At 42.2% G+C, this 19,398-nt stretch overlaps 1 protein-coding gene across 1 annotated transcript in view; it reads left to right on the plus strand.

Annotated features, from left to right (window-relative positions):
- Positions 1-14,664, plus strand: part of KCNMA1 (potassium calcium-activated channel subfamily M alpha 1) — a 466,431-nt gene extending 451,767 nt beyond the window's left edge. The window contains exons 28-29 of the mRNA XM_066600372.1: positions 11,045-11,064; positions 13,953-14,664. Coding sequence (XP_066456469.1) covers positions 11,045-11,064; positions 13,953-14,107 — 175 coding nt within the window. The 3' untranslated portion in view covers positions 14,108-14,664. The remainder of the gene's footprint in view (positions 1-11,044; positions 11,065-13,952) is intronic.
- The last annotated feature ends 4,734 nt before the right edge of the window (positions 14,665-19,398 follow it).

Here is a 19,398-nt window from a genome sequence, read left to right on the forward strand (position 1 = left end):
ACAGGCTTCCTCCACCCAGTATGGCGTTTCAGTTTGTTGCCCCAGCCCTAGGTATACTGTAAATACCTAGGTCCTAGGCAAAGGAAGTATGGCTTGTTGGCACCTGTTAAGGCACCTAAATTCTTGTCAGCATTCCCTCCTCCAATAATGCCCCCGTTGAGAGTGCCTTCATTGATATGGCAATGCCCATAAATTGGAAGCGATAGAAATGTCTGCCTATAGCTAGGTGCACACTTGCGTTAAAAAATTAACATTTGCAAAACTGACACTTTTCCATCCTTGTCCAGCTACATGCAGTCTTTCTGTTATGTCCCCACAGTCATTTCATGTATTTGTTTTTTTTTCCTTCCATATGCCATCTGTTTTTTACGTCTGAAATAAAAAACTGAAACAAGCCCAATTTATTTTCTATAAAGATGCAGAAAAAAAGAACGGACAACACATGGAGGGCACCTGAGTGCTGTCCGTTTTTTTTTATCCCCAATGCCTTGAATGAGAGCATTTCATCTGTAAATTGGATCATAATAGTGCATGCAATGAGTTTTCATACACAGTCCGTGTGTTGCCACACACAATAATATGGGTCCATATGTTGACTTATCAGGGATGTCCACAGGAATTCTCTCCTGATATTGACTCTTAGGCCTCCCTCACACAGGGCGTTTGCAGAAACGCAGCGTTTTGCAACGCTGCGTTTACTGCACATTCCACCCCGTTTCGGCAGCGCTGGCATACTTTATGCCAGCGTTTTGGCTGCGTTTTCAGCTCGGCTGAAAACGCAGCCAAGAATGCTGAAAAGAAAAAAAAACTAAATACTCACGTAGCCGCTGCAGTCCGGGTCGCGGCCGCTGCTCTCTGCCGCTGATGCGGGCTCCCTCTGCACTCAGAAGTCTATTGCCAGCAATAGAGTGCTGTGATTGGTTGTCGGCGCTTGCTCGATGCCCAATCACAGCCCTTCATTGACTGTCTCAGCCAATCAGAGCTTGCCGGCGCTGATTGGCTGAGACAGTCAATGAAGGGCTGTGATTGGGCGCCGACAACCAATCACAGCACTCTATTGCCGGAGCCGGGGTTCTCAAACCTGGCCTCAGTCAATAGACTTCTGAGTGCAGAGGAAGCCCGGATCAGCGGCAGAGACCAGCGGCCGCGACCCGGACTGCAGCGGCTACGTGAGTATTAACTTTCTTTTTTTCTCTCTACCTAGCTTGGGGCAGATTTTCGGGGTAGGGCTTCTATTACAAGCCCTCACCCCGAAAATCGGCGAGCGGTTAACGCTGCCAAAAACGCGGCACTAAGTGTTGCCGCGTTTTCAGCAGTGCTAAAACCGCTGCCCATTCATTTCAATGGGCGACGCAGGGCTGAAAACGGCCCAAAATAGAACATGCATCGCTGTCAAAGCGCAGCGTTGGGAGGTGCTGTGTTTTCAGCCCTGTGTGAGCAGCCCCATTGAAATGAATGGGAGTGTTGTACAGCGTTTAGCGCTGGGCTGAAAAGGCAGCGCTAAACGCTATATAAAATGCCGTGTGTGAGGGAGGCCTTAGGGCGCCCACCCACTGGCGTTTGCGATTTTCGTGCGTGAAAAACGCAGCGTTTTCTGTGGCGTTTTTTGCCGCGTTTTCGCGGCGTTTTCGCGGCTTTTCCATTAATTTCCATTGACTTTCATGGGTGCATTAGGAGAAAAATAAGGACACATATGCAACTGACAGTTCCTATGTTAAAAATCGCAACGCAACGCAAAAAAAAACACCAGTGGACAGGAGTACATTCAATTCTAATTGCTCTTGAGAAAAAACGCAAAACGCAAAGAAAAAAAAAATCGCCAGTGGGTGGGCGCCCTTATGCAGACTGTAGAATGTGAATATCACTGATTATTGATTAACAAGAATATATTAAGTCTCACATGTGGATTTTGCAGCAAATTTTTTTGGCAGAATACCTTAAGGGCCCTTTCACATGGGTGGAATATTTCCATCAGGACACAGCGGAATTTGCTGTTGCGGAATTCCCAATCATAATCCTCGGCGCTAACTGCAGATTGTTGTGAGGTTAAAATCTTCAAGATGGTAGACAGATATAGTTTAAGTATTTTTGTGCGACAACTATTAGCATTGTATTAGTAACAGCTGATGACTGCCAGAACAAAAGGTTTAGTATTGGTCCTAATCAGTTTAGTAGATTTACTGATAGTATTGTGTATGATCTAGTACTAGAATATATTTCTTCATGTAATTAGTTACCACAACAGCATGCATGCATTGATTAGAATAGGATCATTCAGATGTAGAGATGTGCGAGTATACTCGCTAAGGCTAACTACTCGAGCGAGTAGTGCCTTAGCCAAGTATCCTCCCGCTCGTCTGTAAAGATTCGGGGGCTGGCGGGGAGAACGGAGGGGAGATCTCTCTCTTCCTCTCTCCCCCCTGCTCACCGCTGCAACTCACCTGTCACCCACGCCGGCAGCCGAATCTTTACAGACGAGCGGGAGGATACTCGGCTAAGGCACTACGCGCTAAGAGCACCTAAAGGGTTAATATAGCTCTATTAGGGGTGTACTTAAAACAACCCTGTATGTTATAGAGTAATAGGAACTAAAAAGGTCTAGTAAAATCTCAGTTCAAAGAGGCCATATATTTTTTTTGCCTTGATATGTTCAGGTTAATAGAAGCCAGTGCGATAGTCAAGCTATAATGACAACTAGCTATCTAAATAACATATAGACTGACCAGACATCAGAAGCTGATTTCTGCCAGTAAAGTGCTATGTGATGCACGGGCTTGGCATATATGCCATCGAAGGGAGAAGACAGCTTAACTATGCTGAGATGTCTCTCCCTTCCCTCCCCCTAGCTGTCTCAACTCCTCTCTCCTCCCCTCCAGCTGTTTGTAGTGAAAGTGTGTGGGATGGGGGTGGAGCTAAGCTCCTGCCCCTCCCTGCTCATTATTTCCAGCCAACAATGGGAGGGGACAGGATTGCAGACAGCAGCAAGGGGCGGAGAGCAAGGGGCGGAGAGGAGAAGGGGAAGGGAGTTTAGCAGTTACGCTGTTAAACTTCCTTCCACCTCCTTTCTCCGGCTGCTGTCATTGGCTCCCATAGGAGTCTATGGCAGTGGCTGTAGTCAGGCCAGGAAGATATATCCAGGACTACCCTTTCTGCCAGACTTAAAAGCGCCCAGCCAGACACTTTTACGCTGCGGGAATACACCTGTGTGATCTAATGCAGTGGAATCCAATACATCAGATGGTAGCTTATATCGTCCAGCTGTGAAAACGCCGGCCGATATACGCTCACGTGAATAAGCCCTCATGGTGTAACCTATGGTTAATTTATGCCTAGGCATTAATAATCTTACTATTATAACTGGTACACCTAGGGTTGTATTTGTTAATAGAAACTTCAGATTGTGGTGCGAAACTGCAGGCTGATTTAGGGCTTAGTCAGGCAAGCAAATTTTTCACGCATGTATAGGTGCAGGAAAAAAAAAATCACACATCGCGTGTAGAAAAAAAATCACATGACTGGGTGCATTTGCACCACATGTCCTATCTTTTGCAAGTGCGAATTTTAGGCATTTCTAAAAAACAGGCATGTGACCGCTTTCATTGGGAAGCATTGGTTCTAATAGAGCCGTTTTTAAAACACGCCTATAAATGTGTGAAAAAACGCTTGTCTACTGAGCCCTTAAGCTGGTTTCATCCCAGATCAAAATCCGCACAGCGCCTTACAGATTTTATTGTGAAATTTACCACGACTTGCAGTGCAGAATGTGGAAAATTCTACTTGGGTGAAAGGGCCACAATACATCTGGAACTAAGCTGATAGGTGACATGCTTGACAGGAGGTTGGAAAGATACTGCTGTCTGTTTCCATGAACTACTAGCAGACGTTTGGGAACATAAAAATACTTAAAAACAAAGTACACTGTTTGATAAATAAAATCTGTTCCCTAGAAGAAGTTGTTGTTTTGCTGCAGAACCTGGCATGCAGTTCCATCTCAGGCAGATATGCAAATGATGAGTGCTGTGGTGTGATTAGATGAACAGACTTATATCAACGTTACAATTACACATAGAAAGTTTCATTTCATTATAAAAATTTCTAGTGGAGATTTTTTTTTACAATTGTGTAATTACAGAATTTTAAGTGTAAAATGATAGCAACATTTTCCAACATATCAATGGAGGAAAGAGAAAAACAATCTGCCATTCATTTAAGGTGATACACTTAAAAGGGGTTTGAAGGAGTATAAAACAGGGCTGATTTCTTTCACAAAGAGTGCCACTCCAGTCCATGGACTGTGTTTGGTTTTGCAACTCAATCCAATTCAGACAATGGACAACAATGGCACTGTTTATGAAAGCAAGTCACCATGTTTCCCCAATCTCATACAACCCTTTCAACAGCTTGTTACTAACCAAAAACCTGGAAAAGAAAACAGTGGGAAGGAAGGAGAATATTTAAGCAGAAAGAGAGTTTTGTGAAGTGGTAAACATTTAACCTAATAAGGACCAAACACCGTAAATTTACAGCGCTTGGTCTGGGGCTGCAATCCCGGCCGAAGGTAAAAATATGGTTCGGGATTAAAGCTCCTGCTCCTGCAATCTAGCAGGAGCACGCCGGGCCCTCGGCTGTTAGTCACAGCCAAGAACCTGGAGGAGAAGGCAAAGTCTGTTTTTAATCCCTTCTGCATTCTCTTGAAAACCATATAGCGCTCAATGAGCCCTATGTAGTAAAGAGAGAAAGCAGAAGTGCTGCTTTGCTGTTTGACCCGGCGTTCACGTGGTTGCCAGGTGCCCAGTGGCACAGTTGAGCTGCAGGGTCCTAGCAAACGTAGATCAACTCTATTAGTGACTACTTGTACACAAGGGAATGTTTTTTCCTATAACTGGGGCTCCTATGGATGCTGCAGTGTGAAATAAAAAAAAAACCTCAATGACCCCCAGAACTCTTATATGACGCCATGGGGAACATAGATTTATATATATGTGTATATGTATAAATATATGTGTGTGTGTGTGTGTATATATATATATAAATAAAATGACCCACTGTCGACACCAACCAAAACCATCGCCGTATGCATCCTGTAATCTGATTGAAATGTCCAAAACAAAATGAGGAACCCATACCCATTCCCATTCTTTATTTTTGCATAAATATACTAATTTTAAAAATAAACAACTAAAAATTAAATAATCTTTTAAGCTTTTTACCCCCAATAAAGCTGAAAACTAGAAAAAAAATCAATGAAAAAAAGATATAAAATAAAATCACCCCCTTATGGCCTCCTGCACACGGGCGGAAATTCCACCACGGGTTTTCACGCAGATAATGCAATCCTATGCAGACAGCCGCGATTTGACCGCATGAAAACTTGTGCAGTAAACAAATGGCGGCATGTCCTATTTCTGTGTGAGCCTGGCAGAGGCCCGCACAGAAAAAATGGCACTGGTGACGCGCTGGCTCTGCTCTGCGCATGTACCGGCTGGGTGGCAGCTGGCACATAGCAGAGCGGGGAGACGCCTGGAGGAGGTGAGCCGTAGTGGTCACTGCAGGGACACGGATCGCATCTCGCAGCGGGATCTGACCCGGACGTCTGCAGGAGGCCTATGTCATGGAAAAAAAAACTGCAGCAAAATAATTTTGGTGGCTGAAGAAAAATAATAGAGCCGTAAAATTACCACATGGGTAATATCCCTAAAAAGTATCTGGTCCTTTTAGAACAAAACACGCTGGTCGTTAAGGGGTTAAAGAAAAATTTCAGAAGAAGCGAAATAAGTAAAAAAAGGCAGGTGGTTAAGGGTTGTTTTTGGAACGCTTATTAAACACTGGTCAATGGACTCTAAGGCCTCATGTCCACGGGCAAAAGAAGAATTAAAATCCGCAGCGGATTTTAACTCTTCTCCTGCCCACGGATCCGCACCCCATAGGGATGCATTGACCACCCGCGGGTAGATAAATACCCGCGGATGGTCAATAAAAGTGATTTTTAAAGAAATGGAGCATGAAAAAATCTGGACCATGCTCCATTTTCGTGCGGGTCTCCCGCGGGGACGGCTCCCGCGGACTTCTATTGAAGCCTATGGAAGCCGTCCAGATCTGCGGGAGACAAAAATCGGAATTTACTCACCTGCTCTGGATCTTCCCTTCGCCGCGGCTCCATCTTCTCTCCGTCGCGGCCGGATCTTTTTTCTTCGGGCCGGCGAATGCGTGGGGCCGAAGAAAGAAGATCCGGCCGCGACGCAGAGAAGATGATGCCGCGGCGAAGGGAAGATCCGGAGCGGGCAAGAGGTGAGTTAATTCTTATTTTTATGCCTCATATCCGCGGGGCAGGAGGGACCCGCTACGGATTCTCCATGGAGAGTCCGTAGCGGGCCTGATTTTCCCTGTGGACATGAGGCCTAAGTGTACAAATAGAAGACTTTATTTTCGTAGTGCAGTTTTAGATACTTGCGTGAAGTCAACTCTTCTGCTCTCCATGATTTGATCAATGTTTTCTACACTATACTTACCTTTTCATGGCCAAGCAGAGTACTGACTGCTACCAAGATGCTGAATTACATGGGTCAGCACAGCCTACATGACAAATCTGCTATGTCATATGAAACATGAATCTCAGGTGAGAAATGTGTGGAAAGTCAGTTTAGTTTCCTGATGATGATGCGGAGGTACAAGGTTACGTGTTGGGAACTACTTACAAAGCTATAGGTAATGGAAGGAGGCTGTAATCATCTTTTTTTGCATGGCGCAGGTTAAAAGAAAATGAAACCTGCTCAGCACAAGGCCACTTTGAGTTTAATGAACCACAATCACTGTAATCTACAACCTGATGTGGACTACATTTCCCAGCATGCACTGCTCAGCTTAGTTCCTATTAGACACATAACTTGAAGTTCCTGGACCCCAATGTATAGCATGTACCAGGGCCAAACACATATAATTCACTATCAATACTGGTGTCATCTTATGTGGCTGTGGGCCCCCCTCGAACACCAGTGATGTGTTCAACTGCAAACTCTGCACCTCCTATAGGCAATCATTTTTTCTTCTGGATAAAGGCAAAAATATCTCTATTATCCCTCTCCATTGAATGGGAAAAAGTTGCGCAAAAGTGCAGCCATAGAATATACTGCCATACGAGGAGGACAGAGCACTTTCTTTTTGTACATTTATAGGGTGGTTTTAGACATAGCATTTCTTTGGAGAAATACCACCGTTTTTTGTGGCAGTTCATGCTGTTTTTGAGCCAAAATCATAAGTAGATTCAAAAGAAATATAAAGGAAAGTCTTATAATTTTCCTTCTTGCTAGATCCACTTCTGCTTTTGATTCAAAAAATGGCATCTGAAACTGTAGCGGTATTTTTCCAAAAAGTGCAGTGTGTATTAGGTTTGTGTTGCCTTTATTGTCCCCTTAACTTTAAAAAAACGCCTCATGAAACCATATAAATGCGTCATAAAAAGAACTGATGGACAGATGGTCTTGAACTTTTGTATATTATATTCCAATACATACATTTTTTTTAATTCTACAGACTAAGTAATGTATATGCCCTCTGGAGGAAAATGTAAAGAATACAATATTGTGCCAAAATCACACAAGTTCTCCAAATCCGAACCACTCAGTGCCTTATTGCACGTCACCTGACAACTCTTTTTAGCTTTCCGCTAAGGACTCTCTGCTGCATGTTCTTTTTCCGAGCTCTTCACAGTCATTGTGTATGTTCTGTAAACCAATTCTGTAAGGAAAAAAAACATTTCAGAATAAAAAGAGGAAAAAAAAACTTATTTGTGCTATTCTTTCTAAGGTCAGAGGAAGCTCCATCGAAAACAACTGCATGCCATGTTGATGAGTTGTACAAGCTCCATTTCTAATGTATTTTCGGCTCTGCAACTTCAACTTCTAATCTGAGCCCCTCGCTAGCTTTATAGCTTTACCTTAAAGGGGTTGTCCCGCGCCGAAACGTTTTTTGTTTTTTTTTAACCCCCCCCTCCCCCCCCCCCCCCCCCCGTTCGGCGCGAGACAACCCCGATGCAGGGGTTAAAAAAACAAACCGCTCAGCGCTTACCTGAATCCCGGCGGTCCGGCGTCTTCATACTTACCTGCTGAAGATGGCCGCCGGGGTCTGCTCCCTCCGTGGACCGCAGCTCTTCTGTGCGGTCCATTGCCGATTCCAGCCTCCTGATTGGCTGGAATCGGCACGTGACGGGGCGGAGCTACACGGAGCCGGCATTCTGCACGAGCGGCTCCATTGAAGAGAGCAGAAGACCCGGACTGCGCAAGCGCGGCTAATTTGGCCATCGGAGGGCGAAAATTAGTCGGCTCCATGGGAACGAGGACGCTAGCAACGGAGCAGGTAAGTATAAAACTTTTTATAACTTCTGTATGGCTCATAATTAATGCACGATGTACATTACAAAGTGCATTAATATGGCCATACAGAAGTGTATAGACCCACTTGCTGCCGCGGGACAACCCCTTTAAAGTAGATACAATATTTTCAGAAAATGTGCCCACCATGGTGTTGGTTATTTTGCCTGAAATGGAGAGAAGGAGGATGTTTTGTATCACAGGAAGGTATTTTAATAATCAGGCAGCTTAGTCAAATTGCAAAGTATTGGCCTAAAGTCTATGACTATTAGATGAGGGCTCCTATAGGCTTCAGGCTCTTCTACACAGGCTGATGACCAGGCACAACATGTCATTTGCTCGATCATTAGCTGTGTGACTATGATCACGATCAGGCAAGGAACAAGCAAATGCTCACCCGTCAGCTCGCTCACCGGCAGTGCATCTCTCTGTAGAACCAGGAATGTGTAGCCAACAAATGGAAGCTGTATGGGGACAAACAATCGCATCAACAAGCATTCATCACTGCATTAACGATCCACTGCCACATGTAAACAACCATAATGGGCACCGATCGCATGCTATACTCTTGATGGGTGCTTGTTAAATATCAGGGAATTGGTGCCTTTAGTCATTTTACTGGTCTATGGCTTAACAGCCATTTTCTAAATCCAAAAGATGTTGTATACTCACGGGTGGCTCTGGAATGCCGGATTTACTTTAAGTCATGTTATAAGCCTTTCTAAGAGATATCATCTTACAGGGTAGAAAGACAGCTAGCATACAGTTTGCATACTTATTCCCAGGATCCACTACCCTTAAACTTTGTATTAACTTGATCTCCACAAGAGAGTATTTGTTGTGAGGCATTAAGATGTGCTGGTTATGAACCTTTCACACTAACGCAAATTGGTCCACAAGACGCAGCAGAATTGTCATCACAGAAATCCGCACTGAACTCTGCGTGTCTAAATGTAGACTTTGAGGCATAGTTGCTGGCAGAATTAAGTCATTTTCCATTCCGCATGAAAATCCATGCATTAGGCATGTGAATTTTGGTGTGAAGTTTTTTACAGAACAACAAATTCTGTACCTTGCAGAACAATTGTGTCCATGTGAAGGTCCCATATACAGGCAAACTCTATTGTGAAAACATGGTTAGTTGCCTAAAAGTCAAATAAATGTACCTTGGCAAGTGATGGAATGGTTTAATAGGTTAATGTGTGACTATTTTTCTATAGAATAAGCTAAACTGTATTTTTATATTATTTAGCATTTTACTGTTTTTTTGGTCATCAAATGTTGTGTTTGTATAATCAGATGAACGGGTTAGCTATTATTCTATCATATATGCTTTTTGCTTTTGTGTAAGAGCAATGAACGATTATTCCATGAGTATTTCTTCTTCATGGTGGGCATAAACGTATTGGGGTTCATTTACTTAGACCAGCGGTTCATACGTTGATCTAAGTAAATAATGTATCAGCCTTCCTGCCACAAATGTATTAAGAGGTTTGCGTCTCCTTATACATTTGTCACGTTGGTTGGCACCTTCCTGTACCATGTTGGAGCAGGCTTCCACTATAATGTACGCAACTGGTTTACATTATAGTAAATGTGATGGGCTGTAGAAGTGGTGGAGCTCAATATAAAAGCCCTAAAAGTCACAGTTTTGGAGCATGTGCCAAAAATTTTGACTGTTGTACACCAGATAACTGGTATACAAACTATAATACATTAAAGCTTTCTGCAGTTTTTTTATTGCTGTCTTTTAAGGACTTACGGTCGTTTTGAGAACGTCAGTCGCATAGTTAAGGAGTCTCTCGTATTCCTTTTTAACACGTTTGTTTTCCCAATAGAAAGATTTTAGAAGGTCTCTCTTTACTCGTCAACAAAAAATGGAGTGGAGAACTAGTGCTATTCAAAATCTGTCCTTCATGGCAGCGTGCCATAGAGCACCCATGGACATGTTGTCTGTTTTATTGTTTCATGAGTTGTCCATCTATTGGACATTCTGCTTATTTTGGGAATCGGGCATACTTAAACAGATTTAGACTTTGCAGGTTCAGGACTAAAGTGTAGTTTAAGTAGTATAAGTAGTTTAAGCCCAAGACCTCATGCTATGCAAAAACTTGCTAAATGAATTTACCCATGAGTACAGATTAATGACTGCAGTACCAACACTGTTTTTTTTTTATTGTATGTTATTGCAGATTAATGGAAAAGAGAATTAACCAATCTTTGACTGAAGAGTCTCTGTATTTCAAACAGTACAGTACATTTAATGGGCGCTTGATTTACACCCATATTTTATTGTAGCGCTGTGCTATTCAGCAATTGCTCAATTAGGAGTCATTTCAGGTGCTCATTCAGTGAGCGTAGAAATAAGCACTGGCCACATGCTAATGATATTAAAATTTCTATTAGTTAATGTTAATGATGTCTGATTAATGAAATATGTTTTATTACTATTTTGAAACTGTTTTAATTTACTGGAGCATGAAATAGACTTAGGGTGAAGTGATGAGGAGATGTGTGCTGACAATAGCATGTACCTCCTACCGCACCTTAACAATGTGCACCATAGGCATTAAGGTAACAGCTACTATGTCTGTCTACCTTAGATGCAGGGATTTGAACTGTATAAAAGGTTTTGGAATGACTCATATAGATTACTTCTTTCTCTAAATTGCAACAAGGATGAATAGAGTGGGCCAAGGTATGAATCCTCCCAGTTCTGCATGCACTAGAGGCTTCTATGGGCTTCCTTCTCCTTCTATAACTCTGTCCTTGTGAAACCTTGTGTTGAACAATGAGTGACATCGAGATACAGGATACATTATAATGAAATAGGTCTCAATGATCCAATCCCCTTTACTGCTGGAATGCTTTGGCTATGCAATGCAGTGCAATAAATCTATCTCTGTAGGACTTTACAGGCTCTTCCAGCTGGCAAGGGGTTCCCATTGTTTGGTATTTTCCTGTTTCTTATTGTGTTTTGTGTAGTGTGGTTTGACTTTGATTTTTACTCTGAATACTGATGTGAACTGGCTGTTCTGTCGCTACTGTCTTTATGTGATTCCTCACATAGCTTGCTTGCCTTCTCGCATGTGCTGCTCTTCTTGTGTATTTTGACTGTTGTCCCCATTTCAGAACCTTCCCTCCTCCTTACCATTGCCATATTATGTTTGTTCTCTGTGTGTGTTTGGTTTCACTGTTACTACAGGAAGGCGAGACGTATTTTGTAGTAATCAGCTTGTCTTTCTTCATTTAAGTACAAACTATAACTTGAAGCTCCAGGGGCCTAACGAGTTAATAGTAGAGACCCCTACTTACCGTGTCTCATGTGATAGAGGGTCTGGGTGCCACTGCATAGATACATCATCCGGCTTCACCTAGTAGCACCAGATTCTGGCCACATCTTCTCCGCAGTCGGTGTATGCTGAATTCTACAAGTAGTATTTCAAGAACACATTTAGCAGTTCAGCCTTAGTTACTATGTAGATACACTTCATCTCCATCCACATTGTACTGTAATCTGCTGCAGATTTGCAGTAAGCACTCCATAGTGCAAATCCACAGAAAATCTGAAATCCCCCCATGCACCGAAGGATCACATGACCAAGACAGATTGCTATCAAACAAGTCAGGTTTCTATAAAATGACTGCAAGCAGAGATCTTGAGAACTATGAGACATTGATATGGAAATGACATTCGAAAAATTGTATAACTTTTCATTTTGCAAAGAATAACCGTCACTTGCTTAAAGAGAAGATGTACCTTCTCCCAACACATCTGTTTTAGTAAATACTATAATATAACAGTTCTGGAGCATTGTTCTAGTAACTCTGTATTGTGCCGTTCCTCTGTTATTCAACCTAGAAATTAATGGGTAAATTGTCAGCTGGATGCTACCAATTGGGGGAGTGTCCCTATGCACTCTCACATTGTCCAATCAGTGCTGATAGTACCAGACTGTGTAGGGATGCACCACATGAATGGTAACACCCAATTGCCAATGTATTCAGGTTAGAGATTGGAGGAACAGCACAGTGCAGAGTTCTAAGAAAAGATGCTCCAGAATTGTTATTTAAGGAGTGATGCAAGTATTTACTAAAGCAGACCTATCAGGACAGGTGACAAGTGACAGGTCCTCTTTCAACCAGAACACCACTTTAAGTTCTGTACATTACTTTCACATGTCTACAGTGATATATCCTTCTACATTAGGGAATATAATGAGGTACAAATAATTGCCACTTGCTTTAAATAGTAGGCAAATGGGCTAACTGAGGAACTCTGAGCTTTTAAGAGGAACATCAGTTTAAAGATTTTGATGTTACTTCTGAAAATTGAATTTATTAGTGACGCCTTTTCCACTTTACCAACTTCCCTGCATTAAGCGCACACAAACAGCGTAAGAAGACCCAAGAATTTCACTAAACAGAAACAAAATCTTTGCTTATCCTGTCTCCTGTGAACGTCGGTTGAGGTGGGGGGGTGGGAGGTGGGGGTGAGGGAAAGTAGATAAAAACTGTATTAAAAAATAATAATCCTAAACATTATATATGAAATGTGTTCATCTGATCAGAGATAAGCTTTTAACACACTATCATTGAAAAGGTTGCTTTGAGGCACAATTGGCTGTTGCCGAATGAAATATGTCCCACTATGTGTCACATACCGACTAAATGGCTTTTTAAATGGAGCTGAAATTATTTTGATGTGTACACATCTCAGGGTTTTAATACAACCCACTGTTAAAACGATGCATCCAGATCCGTCTCTTTAAAACCTCATTCATAATTCAGAGCCTGTGATGTGTTCTAAGAGATCTGGGAGCTTTAAAAGAACACGAATTAAACTGAAATATTCCAGTTTTATTAGAGACAGTTAACCCCTCTCCTGCCAACCTGAATGAACCAGCAGTTTACAAATAAATAGGATTCCGCTCATCAACAACAATCATTGAGTGTTTATGACCAGATTGTGCAGGCTTGCCTAGCAAGAAATAGTCAGTAGCAAAGCCTCATTACAATGTGTTAGCCTACAGACAAGGGTTGGGTAGAATTCTGGTAGATTCTAATTAGTCTACTTAGAGGACAGATCTCATAATATGCACAGAATTAGTGTGCAACTAGGTCTTTATCTGCTGGTTCCCTATCACTGCTTCCTCTTTTTCTCACAATTCTATTTTTTATTTGAATCATGTTTTCATCTAGGTTTTGAAGACTGTATTATTTGGCTTCTAGCACTAACTATGACTATTTCCCTTTCTCCCATTTTGTCTTTCCTTAAACCCACCCTTTCATTCTGCTTCTTGCCTTCGCTCCTCCACACTGCTACTAACCCCTAATGCTTCTATGTCTATTTTGGCCAAATTGCTACTTTTATTATTATTATTTTTAATAACATCTTCTGTATGCAACATCTATCTATATCAAATGTTACCCCTGTAAATGCACACATTCATCGTGTTGGTTCTGGGAAATGATGGATCTCTGTTACATTGATTTCTATTCCTTCTTCATATCTCTTCTCTATCTGCTTCTGCTGCCCCTCCTGCCCTGCTTCCCCCTCTTGTATTCCTTAATTTTGTTCCACAGCAGAAAAGAAATGGTATACAGATGAAATGGAAAACGCTTATCCCAGAAACATTCAGATTAAGCCAATGAGCACACACATGGCTAATCAGATTAATCAATACAAATCGACGAGCAGCTTGATACCGCCAATCCGAGAGGTCGAAGATGAATGTTGATTGAAAAATAAACTTATAAAGCAAATAAAAACTCAGACCTCTTCACGGAACTTGAAGACATATTCAGGCTTGTAAAACAACACCTCACATGCAAACGTTCCAGTGATTGGAGAAGGGATGGCACTCAACAGGCCTGTGTGGAGCACACATATAGAGACTAAAAGAAGCAAATGTAAAATATTTCATTTATAAATGAACTGCACCTATATAGTCATGTATAGCCTCTAGTGTTTTAAATTATTTTTATTCATTAGAAAGAAAAAATATATATAAATATATATTTTTTGTCAAGTCTTTGCCCAAAAATCCAGGATGAAAAACAGCCATTTCTATGGGAAAGTTATAATGGAACTTTGTGTCAAACTATTACTTTCATGAAAGACGGCTCAATACTTTCCCTGCCAGAAGACCCAGCAAGCACCTTCCCAAGTTTTCGCCACACTCAATGCTCTGAAGGGTCTTCTTGCCATTGAAAGATAAGATAAAGTCATTGTTTTGAATTCTGTCTCATGCTTCTGCCACAAAGTATTGTAAAAGATCTGGATACTCTTTATTGAAATTGCTTATTTTATCTCGCTTTGTTTTCTTTTCCTTATTGTATCAATCATTTTTAAGGCAGGTCACTCTCTACTGCTTTATATAACGCCTTGGTGTAATACCAACGTAGAGAGAACAGAAATGACTAGATTTGTTTACCAAAATATTTTAGGTTACTCAAAATTAGTCACTATAACATCATCTACATTCAAGTAACTTGATAGCATTAGTTCAGTGCTATACAGAGATTACCATTCACATCAAGGCCCATTTAGCCTAGACGAATGTTGGACAAACGATGCCCGAGACTTGTCCCCGCACATACTAGCTCACAGCGGGGAGGCTGGAGGAGATTTCTCTCCTTGCGCTCCCCCGCCTCTCTCCATTGACTTAACATAGCAACAGTTCAGTACTGAACGGCTGCTATTTACACTGAATGATGAACGATCAGCATCATCCATCATTTATGCAGTATAAACGATGGACGATGAGCTGAACGATGAGCGTTCAGTGTAAATAGCAGCCGTTCAGTATTGAATGGCCGCTATGTTAAGTCACTGAAGAGGGGTGGGGGAGCGTGAGGAGAGAAATCTACTGCAGCCTCCCCGCTGTGAGCCAGCAATACTAGCTCCCGTGCAGCAGCAGGAGGGCGAGTATGTGCGGAGACAAGTGTCGGGCATCGTTTGCCCGACATTCGTCCCGTCTAAATGGGCCTTCAGTCCTTGTCCCTTGTGGGCTTCATCCTAATTTCCCTAAATAACACAGATTGTGTTAATTTTATTGGAAGCCAATTAAGCAATTGGTTTGTTTTTGTAGTGTGGGAGGAAACTGGGGCACTTAGAGGAAACCTACACAAACAGCCGTAGAAAATATGAGATGTTGTTTACTGTCAGATTCAAACCCAGCTCTGCTTACCTTCAAGCAACAGTGCTAACCACTGAGCATTGTGATTTTCCTTGAATTACAATGTACAAGATGACTTCATCTATTATGATTATTTTAGAATAATCTTTCACATTGTATGGGTTAGAAATATTATCAAACAACAATTATATAATTAATCAAAGGCCATAAGCTAAAATAACAAAAGCAGCAACACTTACCTTTTTTCTGCAGCGCCTCTGGTCTGTGCTTACAGCAGTAGCCAGGTGACCGTTTCAGCCAATCAGAGGCCTGAACTCCTGGTATCATGGTGCCCTGGATGTGAGCGCTAAGGCAGTAGTCATCTGACTTGTGCTGTAAAGACAGATGGGAAGAGCCGTGGGAGAAGAGGGGGTAAGTTTTAATTGTTGTTAATTAATTCATGGCTAGTTGTTGTAGTAGGACAACCTCTTTAATGCTAACAAATAGCAAAATATTTTACTTTCATGAAGAGTGAAATGATGATGCTGTAACCCTATCACTGCTGGAAAGGTGACATGTCCTCCTCACACAGCAGTAAAGCAGTGAAGACAATTGGGATCTTAAAGGTTTGTAAACATTCAATGGCCACTGAGCCCTGTAGCAGTAGAGCACATATAGCAGGGCTGTGGGGGGACACTACACACTGAGCCCACTGAGGGATTCCAACAGACCACAGTTCAGGGGTCTTCTGCAGAGGGCAGAACACTGCCTGCCATTTGTAAGTTCATGTTAGTGCTGAGGGTCCTCCATGCTTATGGACAAACTCACGATTGCGACCCCTGTGACCCTTATTGCTATGTCACTGATGGTATTCATAGCATAGTAAGAAGATAATTCCAACCAAGTAGAAAACATTGTGCCGCAAAGCACATTTTGCCACCACTTCGTCCTGGGTCAGCTATGTCTGGCATTCCAATTTGTCCCACTTAAGTAAATACATTAATGGCTATCCCAAGCTTATCCTAGGCTATCGATGTCATGGCACTTCAGGATCTGGACTATTTACAGAAGAGAGAGCTGTGAGAAAAGGGCTATGGTTACTGAGTTCCTCTGACATATCCACGTGTGATTTTTATCTGTGAGAAAATTTAAAGCAGAAAGTGTACACTAGTAAACCTCATACATGGATGAAATTAAGGAAGACATAATAAACACTATCCGTAGCTTTACCGTTGAAGAGCTACAGGCATTATCATCCAACATGTTGCGATGTGCCCAGAGAAGCATAAAAAAGTATTAGGGGACCACTTCCAGTATCTGTTGTAACATGAGTAAATCAACCAAGCTTTGAAAAAAGCAATCCACTTTCTTGTTCTATCACTCATATTTGCAGAGTCGGGCTATGTTACATAGGTCACCCTGTACTTTCAAGGTAAGGGTTGAAAGCTCATGTGTATTGGTGGGTTGTTACAAATAAAAAAGGCTTAAAGGGGTTGTCCCGCGGCAGCAAGTGGGTCTATACACTTCTGTATGGCCATATTAATGCACTTTGTAATGTACATTGTGCATTAATTATGAGCCATACAGAAGTTATAAAAAGTTTTATACTTACCTGCTCCGTTGCTGGCGTCCTCGTCTCCATGGTTGCCGTCTAATTTTCGCCGTCTAAAATGGCCTAATGGCCAAATTAGACGCGCTTGCGCAGTCCAGGTCTTCTCCTGTTCTCTATGGGGCTCCGTGTAGCTCCGTGTAGCTCCGCCCCGTCACGTGCCGATTCCAGCCAATCAGGAGGCTGGAATCGGCAATGGACCGCACAGAAGAGCTGCGGTCCACGGAGGAAGAGGATCCCGGCGGCCATCTACACCGGTAAGTATAGAAGTCACCGGAGCGCGGGGATTAAGGTAAGCGCTGAGCGGTTTTTTTTTTATGTCCCTGCATCGGGGTTGTCTCGCGCCGAACGGGGGGGGGGGGTTGAAAAAAAAAAAAAACCGTTTCGGCGCGGGACAACCCCTTTAAAGGGGTTTTCCCATGACTTAAAATTGCTTCTCAATCATTCTGTCCTTCCTACTGCTCACCAGGACGTGTGACTGCTGCAACCAATCACTAGCCGCAATAGTGACCTTCTGCCAGTGATTGGTTGCAGCAAGAGCATGTTCTGGTAAGCAGCAACCAGGAAGGACAGAGTAGTGATGAAGCAATTTTAAATTATAGGAAAAGTCTGTGCTCCATGTTAATCTCTTTAAGAACAAAAACCTTATATTCTTAATGCACAGGAAGACATTGTTGTCTGTGTTCACCCACTGCCCATAATCCAATAGGAAAACCTATTAAAAAAATAACACCACTACAATGGCTGAATCCAGGAAGACTGTCTTTGTGCTTGTGCATTAATGCGCAGGTTCAGTCTCCCTGAGTTTTACAACATGCATCTTATTTCAGTTGGTCTTCACTACAAAATGTCACTTTTTGAATATTCAACATTGCTAGATGCCAATTTGTAGTATATTACTGAGAAGCAACTAATTTGAGCTTCAGTAAATATGTATATTGAAGGGAAATTACATAGTTTGAATCAAGATTCTAGGGGATATATATTTATATATGCACACTATATATATATTTATAAATATATATAGACACACAACTCGTCAGTGTCTCGAATGTACTTTGAAAGGAAAGCATATAACAAATAAACAAGGTAAAATGAATAAAGCTCCATTTAGACTCAACAATTCTCACTCAAAATTCGCTCAAAGACGTCTTTTAAGCGAGAATTGCTGGGTCTAAATGTGCGGCTATCGTGCAGTTCTTGTTAAGGATTCGTTCATCATTGTCTTTCAGCTAGCTGAAAGAAAACGATGAGCCTTATCAGGACCGCACACTGAGTTCTCAGTGGGATACCGCTGATACTATTGTTTCAGCTGGTATCCCGCTCAGAGAACAAAGCAGAAGTATGCAGAAGACAAGTGGTTCAGCTGTCTTCTGTATACCCTGCTTAGAGCGCTCAGCTGTATACCAGCTGAGTGCTCTGTGAATACAGCAGGAGTATGCAGAAGACAAGCGGCCCTGCTTGTCTTCTGCATACCACGCTTGGAGTGCTCAGCTGTATACCAGCTAACTGATCCGAGAAGACAACAGCTGTATGCAGAAGATAGCGATCAATTACACACTTATTCAAAGTGAACGCTCAAAACTGTCACCCAAACTCCCTTTTGAGCGTCACACAATCGAGGCTTTCTTTCTGCAATTGCATTCAGATATTGTTCAGAAATGTCTTCCCAACATTGTTGCAGTAGTTCCCACAAATGTGCTGCACTTGTAGGTTGCTTTGCTTTCACCCTTCTGTCCAGATCATCGCAAATAAACTCAATCAGTTTCAAGTCTGGAGTCTGTGAAGCCTACTGGCTTCTTTTTGTCAGAACTACTTGAGAAGAAATAACCTAGAAGTAAGTTTTGGATTATTGTCTTGCTGTAATATGAACCCCTGACCAATTTGGAGTACACCAGTGGGTATTGCATGGTATATTAAAATGCTGTGGCAGCCCTTTTTGTCCAGTGTACTAGTCATCCTGTTCAAATTGCTCTGGATCCGGCATAGGAGCCCCAAACATCATGCTTCCTCTTTCCTCCATGTTGGTGTCACACACTCAGGAAACATCCTTTCACCTATTCGAACGGCATACAAAAACCTTGCATGATAGATCAAAATTTGACATCTTTGGTACATCAATCTATAAGACCTTCTCCCACTTTTCAGTAGGCCACTGGAGGTGCTGCTGGGCCCGGACAAGTCTTTTTATTTTGCAATCTTAGCAGTGGCTTTTTTACTGATAATCTACCTGTGAAAGCGGCAGATAGAAGTCTTCTCTTCAAAGTTGAAATTGAAACTTGTTTATTTTTCGCTGCATTAA

The sequence above is a fragment of the Eleutherodactylus coqui genome, chromosome 4 (assembly GCF_035609145.1).
Source record: "Eleutherodactylus coqui strain aEleCoq1 chromosome 4, aEleCoq1.hap1, whole genome shotgun sequence".
NCBI lineage: Eukaryota > Metazoa > Chordata > Amphibia > Anura > Eleutherodactylidae > Eleutherodactylus > Eleutherodactylus coqui.